The sequence below is a fragment of the Epinephelus moara genome, chromosome 16 (assembly GCF_006386435.1).
Source record: "Epinephelus moara isolate mb chromosome 16, YSFRI_EMoa_1.0, whole genome shotgun sequence".
Taxonomy (NCBI): domain Eukaryota; kingdom Metazoa; phylum Chordata; class Actinopteri; order Perciformes; family Serranidae; genus Epinephelus; species Epinephelus moara.
This window is the reverse complement of record NC_065521.1, coordinates 1,618,210-1,631,558: the sequence shown is the minus strand read 5'-3', so window position 1 is coordinate 1,631,558 and position 13,349 is coordinate 1,618,210. Positions and strand designations below refer to the sequence as shown.

The 13,349-nt window shown below is 39.0% G+C and overlaps 1 protein-coding gene across 1 annotated transcript in view; it reads right to left on the bottom strand.

Annotated features, from left to right (window-relative positions):
• Positions 1 to 229: 229 nt before the first annotated feature.
• The window catches only part of LOC126402722 (CLIP-associating protein 1-A-like), a 22,720-nt gene continuing 9,600 nt past the window's right edge, over positions 230 to 13,349 (bottom strand). The window contains exons 2-12 of the mRNA XM_050064926.1: positions 6,804 to 6,944; positions 5,713 to 5,789; positions 5,517 to 5,609; positions 4,814 to 4,959; positions 4,588 to 4,723; positions 4,429 to 4,499; positions 3,185 to 3,244; positions 1,138 to 1,215; positions 878 to 1,045; positions 741 to 787; positions 230 to 569 (exon numbers count right to left, since the gene is read on the bottom strand). Coding sequence (XP_049920883.1) covers positions 334 to 569; positions 741 to 787; positions 878 to 1,045; positions 1,138 to 1,215; positions 3,185 to 3,244; positions 4,429 to 4,499; positions 4,588 to 4,723; positions 4,814 to 4,959; positions 5,517 to 5,609; positions 5,713 to 5,789; positions 6,804 to 6,944 — 1,253 coding nt within the window. The 3' untranslated portion in view covers positions 230 to 333. The remainder of the gene's footprint in view (positions 570 to 740; positions 788 to 877; positions 1,046 to 1,137; positions 1,216 to 3,184; positions 3,245 to 4,428; positions 4,500 to 4,587; positions 4,724 to 4,813; positions 4,960 to 5,516; positions 5,610 to 5,712; positions 5,790 to 6,803; positions 6,945 to 13,349) is intronic.

Below are 13,349 nucleotides of genomic sequence, written 5' to 3'. Positions count from 1 at the left end.
CATAGTATAGTATGTGGTCCAAAATCATGAAAAATAGTCATAGTATAGCATGTCGTCCAAAATCGAGAAAAAAAGTCATAGTATAGCATGTGGTCCAGAATCACGAAAAAAATTCATAGTATAGCATGTGGTCCAAAATCGAGAAAAAAAGTCATAGTATAGCATGTCGTTCTTTTTATGACAGAAAAGACCCCTAAAAATGTCGCAACACGCATCCTAAGTTTTTTGAAACGCTAGTGTGAAATCAGGCTGCAACGATCCCAGAAACAGCCGTGACATCCTGGAGGGACTGACGTGGATATAAACACTGAGCTACAGCATTAACAGTGTGATTTAATTACACAAAATAAATACCGCGTGTTGGGTCTTACCCAGTGAAGCGTAGGATCCAGGAGGGAGGGCTGAGGCTGAGCTGAACGGCGAAGCCGCCGACACGGAAGAGGGTACGGCGGGCATCCTGGTGCGGGCCGTAGCGGTGGCCGCCGCATTGACGTCCACGTCGCTGCGAGAGCGCTGGAGGGAGCCTGGAGAGGAGGCTGCAGCAGGAGGTCTGGTGTGGGCCGGTTTGGCTGGAGGAGGAGCAGATAAGATCCAACATTAGAACAGGAAGTGAATTTACACTGCACAACGCCAAGACCTGACTCCATGAAACCACTTAGGCTAAGGCTGCCCTTAAGGGTTCATCTAAGGGTGATCAATGTTCTTCACCTGTCATGTTGTGAATGGATTAAAGAACTCACATCTTGTAGTCCCGCCTCCAAAGGTGTTCTTGACGGACAGCGGGCGGCTGCAGAGAGAGGGTTAAAGAGAGACACGTGCTAAATGTCTTGAGTGTACATTATTGTATCGATGGATCAGAGAGGCGGCAGCGTCTCACTTGAGGCTCTCCTGGGAGGAAGAGGAGGAGCGGTCTGAGGCCGGCAGTGACATCAGGCTGTCCCCGCTCCTCAGGTGAGCCTGCAGAGCCTTCTGATAGGACGACTCCAGGCCCTGGAACAGCTGCTCCGCCTCCCGCCTGAAGTGACTGTGGAAGCTCCAGTAGCACCTGTGACAGCAAGCCGGAGGACCAAAAATCAACCCTCACGTCTTCACGATCTGACTGTGATGTGAGCGAGCGTACAGGAAGTGGTTACTTACTTCCTGGCCACAGAGCGAGCCTCGGCGTCTGCATCATGGATCCCTTTCTTTATCGTCTCCATGACAACTGTCCCGTGTCTACGAAGGAGGAAGAAAGAGGAAAGTCTTCACTAAAATATAAAACACCAGAGGTTCATGACACAGAGTGAGTCAGTGATTTATGACATCATCACATGAAGTCATGTTACGGCAGATTTCTGCAGGGAACACGGCGACCTCTGACCTCCTGGATGAGTCAGAAACCTCCCATGTGTTCTGAGCTCTGGACTCCATCAGGTGAACCAACACTCTGGGCCCAGTTTTAAAGAATATTATGGGATGTCCACGTCACTGTGTTTATTTTCTCTCTTATCCTTTAAAATGTAAATTAAGTTTTTATTTTATTTTATTTTATTTTTGTATCATAATTACATCACTCTCTATTCTATATAATCTATTTCTATTTGTTTTGTATAATATTTTTTTTTATTTATATTTATTTATTTTATTACTATTTTCATTAACTCTTTTTATTTTTATTTAGTTTTATTAATCTCTATTTTCCTAAATTTATTTATCTATTTTATTACTCTTATATTCAGTTTATTTATTGGATTTTTATTATTTTTGATCAATTAATATTTTCTTAAATGTCTTTATTTAGTTTTTATGTCTTTTTTGTTTGATTTTTATTTATATTTCTTAATTTCTATTTTCTTAGTTATTTATCTATTACTATAATCACTGAGTCTTTAATTTGATTTTTATGTATTTATTATTCATTTCTTTTTTCTTAACTGTCTTTATGTATTTATTTCATTACTATTACAGAGTCTTTGATTTTTATTCTTTATTTATTTATTTTTTCATGAAGTGTTTTTATTCTTTTTGAATAATTAATAATTTCTTCAATGTCTTTATTTATCTAGTTTATTTATTACTATTATAATTAAGTCTTTTTTGTTTGATTTTTATTTATATTTCTTAATTTATCTACTAATACTATCATTAAGTCTTTTTATTCATTGTTTCTTTTTTCTTAAATGTATTTATTTATTTTATTATGAATTCTTTATTAGATTTTTATTTATTTTAATAATTTCTATTTTCTTTTCATAATAATAATAATAAAAATAACAATAATAATAATAATAATAATAATAAGTCTCTTTTATTAGCACGATTTCTCTGTATCTTTCTCCATTTATAGGGTTTTTTATTTTAGTATAATTATTTTTATTAATTTTTATTAACAGTTATACAAAGAAAAAAGATGACTGATAGATGAGTACTGACACCATAATAATATATTTTTTCACACATTATTTTAACATGTTAATGTTCACGAGCAGCTGCACAAGAGCGCTGGCTCATAAAACACTGATCTAAAACTGACACATTTTGATTTAAATCAGAAAAACATCTGTTCAATCGATAATAAATAAGATTCCAGATGTGAGCAGCTGTTTGGTCGCTGACAGATTCTAACAATGCTTCTGTCTTCATTCGTTCTGTGCAGCTTCATGTCGACTTTGTTTTATAAAAGACAGTGTGGTGTGTATTTGGCCCTCACTCTCTCACTCTCTCACTCTCTCTCTCACACACACACACACACACACACACACACGCACACACATACACACACACACACACACACACACACGCACACACATACACACACACACACACACTGAGTGATCGATGAGAACCAGAGAGCTCCCCTGGTACTGGGGGAGGCTCAGCTCAGGTTTCTCCCCGGTGGCGGCGGCGGCAGGAAGCAGCCAGCCAGAAACACAATGAGGCTTTAGGAGGCAGACAGAGATCCCCCTGGCATCGCCATGGAAACTGCTGAGACAGACCTCGACCTGGCCGGTGTCACGTTTCACGAGAAGGCAGCGTGTCGCACTCTGAAGCGTTCACTAGTCACGATTTTACACTTGCTGTACAGACATGTGCGTCTGCTCAGATTATAAAGGGTTAATTATTACTGATGGAGAAATGATGATGTCAGCAGCTCGGTGGTTAAACGTTCTGAGCGTCAGCTGACCTGCAGCGTGACGTGTCTCACCTCTCCAGAGAGCTGGTGTGCCACTCCTGCAGCAGCAGGTCCAAGAACTCGAAGCAGCGCCTGAAACACAAGAGAAGAAGAACTGAAGCGTTGTCTGGACACACACGAGGACGTGACAACAACTAAACTAACTTAAAAAATAACTAAAATTAAATGAAGTGAAGAAAATATAAAAAATATATATAATAAAATAACAATATAACAAATATATAAAAACAAATTATAAATATAAATATATCAAGAAAATTAAACAAAATAAAAATAAAAATAAAACAAATACACATTTAAGAAAAAAAGTAAATTAATCATATCAAAAATAATAAAAATAAAATGTTTAATAAATAAATACAATGTAATACAATTATAAATACATTAATTCAATGTAAATAGATAAATAATCAATATATCAAAAAATATATATCAAAAATTAAAAATAAATATTATAAAACATAATCAAATACAAATAAAGAAAAATAAAATACTTAAATAAAATAAATAACAAATCTAAATATATTAATTCATTAAGTTAATATAATCAAATAAAAACATAATCAAAATAAAATAAAACTTAGAATGCAAATTTAGATATTTAAAGTAAAATAAAAAAATGAATATAATAGAAATAAAAAAACACCAAATAAAATAAAACAAATTTTAATATATTTATAAAATAAAAGACAATAAATAAATAAAACAATAAATAAAATGCAAGTAAAATACCTTAATAAAATAAACTACAAATAAAATCATATAAATTAAATAAAACAAATAAAAACATAAAATGAATCAAATAGGGGAAAAAAGTAAAAAAATGACCAGAATAAAATAAATAACAAATCTAAATGTATTAATAAAACAAGACAAATGAAAAATAAATAAATGTTAATTAAATAAAAAAGTTAAGAAACAGAATGCAAATAAATCAACTAAACAAAATAAAATACAAATTTAGATATTTAAAGTAAAATAAAAAAAATGAATATGACAGAAATAAAAAAACAAATAAAATAAAAAAATATAAATATATTCATAAAATAAAAGACAATAAATACATAAAATAATAAATAAAATGCAAGTAAAATACCTTAATAAAATAAAATACAAATATAAATATATAAATTAAATAAAACAAATAAAAACATAAAAATGAATAAAAATAGAATTAAAGTAAAAAGTGAGCATAATAAAATAAATAAATAAATACATTAATAATAACATACAGTGAACAATAGAAAGTGTCTCACCTTCTGACGGCCACACATTTAGAGGCGCAGTTGCTGGTGATGACGGGGATGAGACGGGGGAAGTGTGTGTGCTGCAGAACAAGAGAAAGAAAGCGTGATGTCATCAAGTCTTAATCGACCTCACAGCTCTGACATCATCTGCGTAACGCTAACACGTACTCTGAGGATGAGGCGGATGGCGGCCACGCCGGAGGTGGCCATGACTTTGGCACTGTTGGGGACCAGGTTGAGGAGGATGGGCATGGTGGCCTCCGCAGAGTGGTCGAACTTACTGCCGAGCACCGACGACAGGTGTCTGGAGATGGAAAGGCGAAGCGGACCGTTTTTAAAAAAAGGTTTCAATAAAGTGTGACGTACGAATAACAACCATCGAGTCACGTCTCACCCCAGAGTGATGCACGCCTCTCTCACCACCTGAGAGCGCAGGTCCTTGGCCGACAGCTTGAACGCCGCCTCCATCAGACGCAGCTGCTGAGGAAACCCGTCGAACTCTGCGGCGCCGGCCAGGAGCAGCGACCGCATCTTCTTCAGCTGGACGAGCACGAGAGGAGAAGAGACAGCGATCAACAACACGACAGTTACACCAAACTGTCCTCGATTATTATCTTAAATAAAAATAATAAAATGTTAATGACTAAATAAAAATGCTAAAAAACTGAAAATATAAATATATAAATTAAATAAAACCAATTAAAAAATAATAATACTAAAAAGTAAATATAACAAAATAAATAAAATACGTTTATATACATATATATAAATTTAATAAACACAACAAAATTAAAACAAAGAAAAACAAAAATAAATATAATTAAATAAAAAATATAATTAAAAATCAATCAATAAATATAATAAATACAAATAAAAATGCCGAAATAAAAAAACTGAAAAAATTTAAAAAAAAAAAATTAAATCAAATCACTTAAAACATGTTAATAAATAATAAATAAGAAATAAAACTAAAAAGTAACTCTAATAAAATGATAAATGCAAAATAAAAAGTAAATATAATTAAACAATATTATTAAATATAAATAATTAAATGTAATAAACAAATGTGTATGAAATTAAAAAACGTGAAATCTCACCGCGGCCACTCTGAGCTCCCAGTCCCTCTTATCGTCTGACAGCACGTCTCGAATCTTCGTCATGGCCTCCTCTACCTCCCTGTTGGAGTAGATCTGGTGGAGGAAAGGAAAGGAATGGAGGAGAGGATGAATGAGAGGAACCCTTTAACCCTTTAAACTCTGGAGGCTAAACGGGGACATTAACAGGACGTCATACCTGCACTGTGGGGACGTCCTCAAAGGCCTGGATGAAGTCCTCCTCGTCCACAGCTCCTGCGCCAGACCCGTCCCTCCCTGCAGACACCACCGTCACAAGTTATGACATCAGTGTCAATCAGATCATCTTTACATCCTTTATTACGTCACTGCAGACGATATTTACACCTGTTGCTTATTGTTGTTATTTCTAGAAGTGTCTGAAAATTAAATAGCTGCGTTTACGAGCAACGACGGATCAAAACTTCACACTGCAGCAGGAAAAAAAAACATACTGTGGAAATTAAGAAACTGTTCAGATTAGGGATTTGTTTGTTTGTTTGCTTGTTTTTTTAAACTTGATCAAAACATTTTTAAGCAAATAAACACAAAAGAATTCAGCACACAACCCCCCCCTCCCCTGACACCCAACAAGTTAAAAAAGATTAGGCATTAGAGAAATAAATTAATTAATCAATTAATGAAAATATTATATTTAACAAAAAATAAAATTAAACAAAATAAGTCAGAATAAAACAAAAAAAAATTTAATCAAATTAAACAAAATAAAATAAAATAAAACAAAATTAAATTAAATTGAACAAAATTAAATAAAACTGAATAAAAAATAATAAAACAAAACAAATGAAATAAAATAAAACACAATGAAATTAGATTAAACAAAATTAAATAAAACAAAATAAAACAAATTAAATTAAATTACGCAAAATAAAATAAAGCAAAATTAAATGAAACAAATTAAATTAAACAAATGAAACTAAATAAAACGAAAAATGTAATTAAATTTAATAAAATAAAACAAAATTAAATAAAAAACTAAATTAAATTTAACAAAATAAAACAAACGAAATACAACTAAATTAAATTAAACTTAACAAAATAAAACAAAATAATATAAAATAAAAATAAAACGGAAAAACCCCCAAAATAAAATAAAATAAAATAAAGTAAAATAAAAATAATAAATTAAAGTAAAACAATAATATGTGTATGAAAACAAAGGGGCTTGTATTGCAGCAGTGGACTGTAACATGTTTTAAACTGATGTGCAGACCGGTTAGTGACCTATCAGACGGCGGCGTGGACTCTGACCTGCAGACTTGCTGCTGGAGGCGGAGGCGGGGCGTCGAAACGATCCCATGCTCACTGTCTTCTTCCCAGACAGCGAGGCTCCTTTGGACGAGGACGAGGAGCGGCCGCCGTCCCCCGAGTCATCGTCCTCGAAGTTTTTATCTGGAGGAGGGAGAGCAGAGAGGAGAGACACAGAGGGCTCAGGTCACGTGACTAGACAACGAGTCTCCAGTTAAAATCCACCACTGAGCATCTTAACAACGCAGAGCAGGCGGGCTCTGAAAGTGTTGGCTAACATTCAGCTGATGCACAGGACATAACTCACATTCCTACATCCCCAACATAATGAGCTGACGAAGGCGAGGAGGTCAGAGACACAACGCCCCGACAACAACCTGAACAATTAGTCCAGTGTTCCCAGTAAGGAGCCCAGAGCCACCACAGGAGAATACAAACTGGGTCTGTGCTGCCACGCTGACGTTAAACTTCGTTAACCTTTATTAACGTGCTGCATCGCTTTGTTTACAGGATGTGAACGTTTCTAATGTTGGATCTGATGTTGATTAATAAACAGGTTCTGCTGTTCTGTTAATTAGCTCAGGAAATAAAGACAAACAACAAACAACAACAATCAAAGAGGTGCAGCCCTGTGGAAACCTCTCCTGTGGTGGACAATGCAGCGCCACGTGAGCACGAGCCTGCAATCAATCCTCTTTCATTATTCAGAGTCCACACACACACACACACACACACACGCACACACACACACACACACACAGCGGGGCACTCAGCCAACACATCAGTCATGTGCCATCAGGTTGCAGTTTTTTCCTTCCTCGCAGGATCAGAGCGCGACGCAACACCTCTCAATACCAACACAAGGTGACTCCCACTGTGTGTGTGTGTGTGTGTGTGTGTGTCACCCCAGGTTAAACATGTTAACATAAACACAACACAGCAGGAGGAGAACACCAGCATGATGAAGAGCACTTCAGCTCCAGAGGAAACTCGTCTAAAGATCCACGACGGGTGTTTAAACATCAGATACAACGTCTCTGAGTCAGAATATTTGTTAGGGACCGAACTGCGTCATGTTTGCTGATCAATAGATTTAATCTGATCACAGGCGAGCTGAGAAGGCGAAAGCCGAACTATAGGCTACAGATCACAGTGTAAAAGTGAACCACCACATCACTGCTGATCGCCACAGAAGACAATGAATATAAAGGGAAACTTTGCTGATGTTGAACCAGCTGTGTGGCGTCACAGTGTGTGCAGGGGAAGCCAAACAACGTACATGTGATGACACAAAGCTGGTTGAATATCAGCAAAGTTTCCCTGCTTCCCTTCACTGGTTCCTGTACACCAGGGTCGGTCTTTAGCCCCTTTCACTGGTTCCTGTACACCAGGGTCGGTCTTTAGCCCCTTTCACACTGCCAGATTTTCAGCGAATGTTGGGCTGTTTCGCCGGCAAGCTGCGAGCGTTTGGACACACAGAGCCGGATTGGCGAGTTGATCCGAGGTGCCCAATTTTCCGCCTCGTAGGGTAGACATATTGGTGGAACCCTTTTAGATTAAACAGACCGAGGCGCTGTTGATGACTTGTGGGAGGAGCTGTTGATGACGCCGCACGTGCGAGCCACTGGCGGTGGATAAACAGGAAACAGCTGATAGCAGGAATTAGCGAGCAGCTAGTAGCAAGNCCCCGAAAAAGGCACATTCTCTATAAACAAAAGTAGGCAGGCGGCATTTTGCTGCACTCCCTGATTTTGTTTTTATACTGCCAATGCGCTGCACTCCCTGATTTTGTTTTTATACTGCCAATGCTGAAAAAAGACTGATCGGGCACAATTCCTGTTTAAAAAGGGCTACTGTTTAACTGTTATAATCATTACAAAGCAAAAGCAGCATGTGTATACATTCAGTAGGCTATCTCTTCAGTAGCTAGCTAGCTAACCCTACACTTTTCAGGGTTTGATTTTGGTTTTGGAACAGGGAAGAAACGTATATCTTTTTCCAACCTCTCCAGGTAACGAGTATCATTAACACACGACGTGCCCCAAGCACAACATTTAGCTCCAAATCCACAAAACCAGCCAGAAAATGAAGGAAACAGCTGTGCTGCTGTCGGATCCTAGTCTGAACTGGCCTGATGCTACGTTATGATTGGCCAGTCTGTGCCTGGGGGTGGGACTTAACGAGAGGTCAATTAGCTCATGAATTCTTGAGTTATTACCAAACATGTTCAGCGAGGTCACAGGGACCTTTGACCACCAAATTCTAATCAATTTACTGTTGAATCGAAGTGGACGTTAGCTACCCTGGAAATCCAGAGTTTTCACGAGAGCACAATTTGAATTTGCTCAGCGAGTCACTCTGGCAATCAGTAATGATGCTCATTACCCATGCCGTTGAAACCGAGCTGCACCAATCACATCGGTGTATCTGATATAGGCGGGCCAGAGGCGAGCTAAACAGATGACGACAAAGTCCGGAATCAGTCAGTAAACATTGCAAGATGGCTACGGGTGAACACCAGTTGTTTGAAACGGCTTTGGCCGCTACAATGAACGAGTTAGACTTGGCTTTTTCTCTAAAAGAGGAACAGAAGACGGCGCTCGAATCTTTCCTTTGCAAGAAGGACGTTTTTGCTGTTTTGCCGACCGGATACGGCAAGAGTCTAATCTACCAGTTAGCTCCACTGATAGCTAAGTGCTACGTATTGTTCTGATTGGTCGTAGTGTTATGCAATTGCGTGCAGTGATATTTTCAAATGCATGCTTGGTGCCGCCCCTCGAGTTGGGCCATTTTCATTACTCATGGCCAGACCCTAAATCTTTAGAGATTGGGTCTGGATTTCCAGGCTAGATGTTTGTGCCAAATTCGAAGAAATTCCCTCAAGGTGCTCTTGAAATAAAGCCTCCGGCAACGGCTGCAGTCGGCCCAGAGGCAAAAACTCTGTTGGACCAGGAGTTGTTTCGAGTTCAACAGGTCATTGACAAATATATTTGTGAGCGCTCAGTAAAATGCTGACAGAAAGTATGGATGCATCAGTTGGGACATTTTGGGTCGATACTGATACTGTTTTTTATGTTGTTTGTTTTGTTTTTGTTGTTATTTATTTACTGTGAATGAGCACACATTCAATCATCCTGATGTTGTCAACACAGATTTGCTGTTCAAAATGTGGCATCATCAGGGAAACAACAGAGTGCGTCTTCTAATGCCTCGATAGTGAGTTTACTGCGTTCTCTCGTCCCGACAGAATCTCGGGGAAAATCTCTGTTTGTCTCAAATATGTTTTCATACATCCCCGGGACGATGGCACAACATCAGTCTGGAGCTCTGCTTTTTAGCAGAGACACAAGAGAATAACATCGACCACTGCCATCAGTGAATGTCACCTTATTTGCCGACAGGCTGATCAACGAGGCAAATGTCGACCGATATTTAGCCGATAAATCGTGCATGCATAACAAAGAGTAAAACAAAAATCCCTTTTTTAAAATCACATAATGCGATGTTTAAAGGTTTCATGGCTGCACAGAAGTCCTAACCAGACTGCTCTTTAAGAGGTACTTTAACAATTTTCAACCAGCTCTGTTTCACCGTGATTTTAACAGATGAACAGTGTTAAGGCGCCCCCCTGTGCCGACAGACCCTGGAGCTCCTCAACCATCCGCCACATCAATGTATAAAGAGACCTGGATGTAGTGATGGAGCTGGGGTCCCTGTTCATTCCTAGGAAAGTTGCTTAGTGGTGCAAGTAGTGCTACATTACGAGGCCCATAGAGCAGGCACACTACAGACTTACGGAGGCCAAGCGTAGCCAAGTGCAGCTAACTACCAGTTTAGCGCTCCGCTAACTTGAATGGGGATAAAATGAATTCACAGTGTGGCTCTTCTTTCCTTTCAAAATGTTATCAGACTGAAATGAGTCATTTCGCTGCAGCTGTGATGCTCAAAAACAGTCATCAACTCATTTATAATCGTCTTTTTTTCATGGTTAAAGTTTTTTGTGGCATCATGTGACGAACCAGCGGTGTAATTCCACTTTCTGCCCCGTTTCTGGGGGCTTGGTCTGCCAGCGAAATCCACCAGAAGACCCATAACATGTCTTTTGTGTCATCGCTAACACCATTCATCTGCACACAATCCAAACACCGCAGTGACATGACATAGAGCTGGTTGAAAATCTGTAAAGTATCCCTTAAATTATTATATATCTTACATGTCCTTCAGCGTGAACTACACACCTCAACATGCATCATAAACATGATTTAAAAGACAAACTTGTGACAGAACGATCTGAACTATCTCCTCACATACGGACACGTCTGTGTTCACCTGTCAACATGACATCAAACTACTCCTCTGTAACTCCTCAGCAGCCTGACTCTGTCCTCCTCCTCCTCCTCCTCCTCCTCCTCCAGTCCTGACCTTAACTTTGCTCACAGACGGACAACACGGCTGCATCACATCCAGCTGCGAGCAGGCCAACAATTCACCCTGCTGTGTTTACACTGGAGACGCTGCATTCCTCCTGGATTTACAGCCGTCGTCACACACCAGGCGTCCCCCTCCCCTTCCTCCTCCCTCCTCCTCCTCCTCTGTCTTGCCATTCACCTCCTGTCGCCTGCATTCATCACTGATAACAACCTCTTCTGTCTCTGTTTCTGTCTCAGCTACGAGCGACAGCGTCCCTGCAGCCAGAGGAAGAGCAGCAGCTTACAGGAGCAGATCCGCCTGCAGACCAGTTTCCTCAGCATGCCGGCGGACGCACAGGACGAACAGACGGACAGTCAGGTGCTCCTCTGTGGTCCTCACATCTTTCTCTGAGGAGACAGAAGAAGAGGGGAGGAAGCTGGCCTCCCCCCTCCCCCGTCTGCGAGCATGTGCTTCGATACGATCTTCCTCTCCCGTCTTCGTCCTCCACTTCCCTGCTCGCACGGTCGGGGCCAGGATGGAGGAAGAGGAAGGGAGGGGATGGAGAGAGGTGATGAAGGAAAGGAGAAGGAGTAGGAGGAGGGGGGGGGGACCAATGGGAGGAGAAGGGAGGGGTCGGTCAGGGGACAAACCCCGGCGCTTGGTTTGGAGGCGGAGCTGGTGGGTGGAGTCAGGGATGAGGGACAGCTACGGTGTCATGGTGACTCAGGAGAGGAGGAGGAGGAGGCTGGTCCTCTGTCAGCTGGCGAGCCTCCACCCAGGTTCAACCATCAGGGGTTTTATCACAGGGAGGTGGCTGCAGCTCCACATGGGACAGTCTGGTGTTTATCGGCACACGTTTGACTTATTAAAGAGTTAAATCAAATGATAACTTATATTTCATTCTGTCTGTCCCACGTTTTTCTACTCACTGACGTGGTCAATCTATGTGAAACTGCACATAGGCATTGAGGACTGGCATAGGTAGAAGGTGACAAAGCTACCAATGGGTATGGACTAGTTTATAGTGATTTTCTTATGTCTTTTATGTTGGTAGCTGCTCCAACTACTTTCCACTTTTTATCTTTCAGTGTCCGAAATTAATTTTAAGCATATTTCTGATGGGCTAAAATAATAAATTGCCTTTTTGTCTCATTTATTTTTGTGTCAGTGCATTTCATTGTGACAATCAGTGCTCATTTTAATGAAATTTAATGAATGAAATTTAATGAAAATACATCTGATACAGGATATAAATCCTCTACATCAGACTCAAAATACTATCAGCCATACAAGAAAAACAAAACACAATATACAGTTACAAACCTCAATAATACATACATATCACTTAAATACATATAACAACATATCCAAGATAATCTCACATTATCTCAAAAATAATCCAAATCCACAAAAATCCTATCCTTACTTTATAATTATAAAAAAAAATCCTTATTTGACCAGAATTTATCTAGTCTAATTTTAAAAGAATTCACTGATGGAGCCTGCACTACATCCTCTGGAAGCTCATTCCATACTCTTACAGCCCTAAGTGTAAAAAAGTTTTTTGTTTTGTCAGAGTGACACATTTTTGGGAGGAGTTTTAAGGAATTTCCTCTTAACTGTGGAGTCATATACTTTGTGGACAAGTTTGTAAACCTCAATCATGTCACCTCTGTACCTCCTATAGACAAGAGTTGGTAATTCTAAGTGCCTTAATCTCTTTTCATATGGCACCTCTTTCAGACCTGGGATTAATTTGGTTGCTCTTCTCTGAACCGCTTCAATTTTTTCTATATATTTTGCTTTATAAGGACACCAGACAGAACTAGCAAATTCAAGATGAGATCTCACCAAAGCTTTGTATAATGGTAAAACAATGTCCTTACTTAAATTTGTAAAAGTTTGTTTTATTATCGCCACCCTGGAATTCGCTATTTTAATTTTTTCAAAAATGTGTTTTTGAAATTCTAATGAACTGTCAACCACCACACCTACATCCTTTTCCTCTTCTACATGTTGGACAAGCAAGTCTCCAACCACATACTCTACGCAGTTGTCACCCCTTCCTCCAACATGCAGATGCTTACATTTTTCTGGATTTAATTTCAATAACCAGGTATCACACCAATTACTCATGCT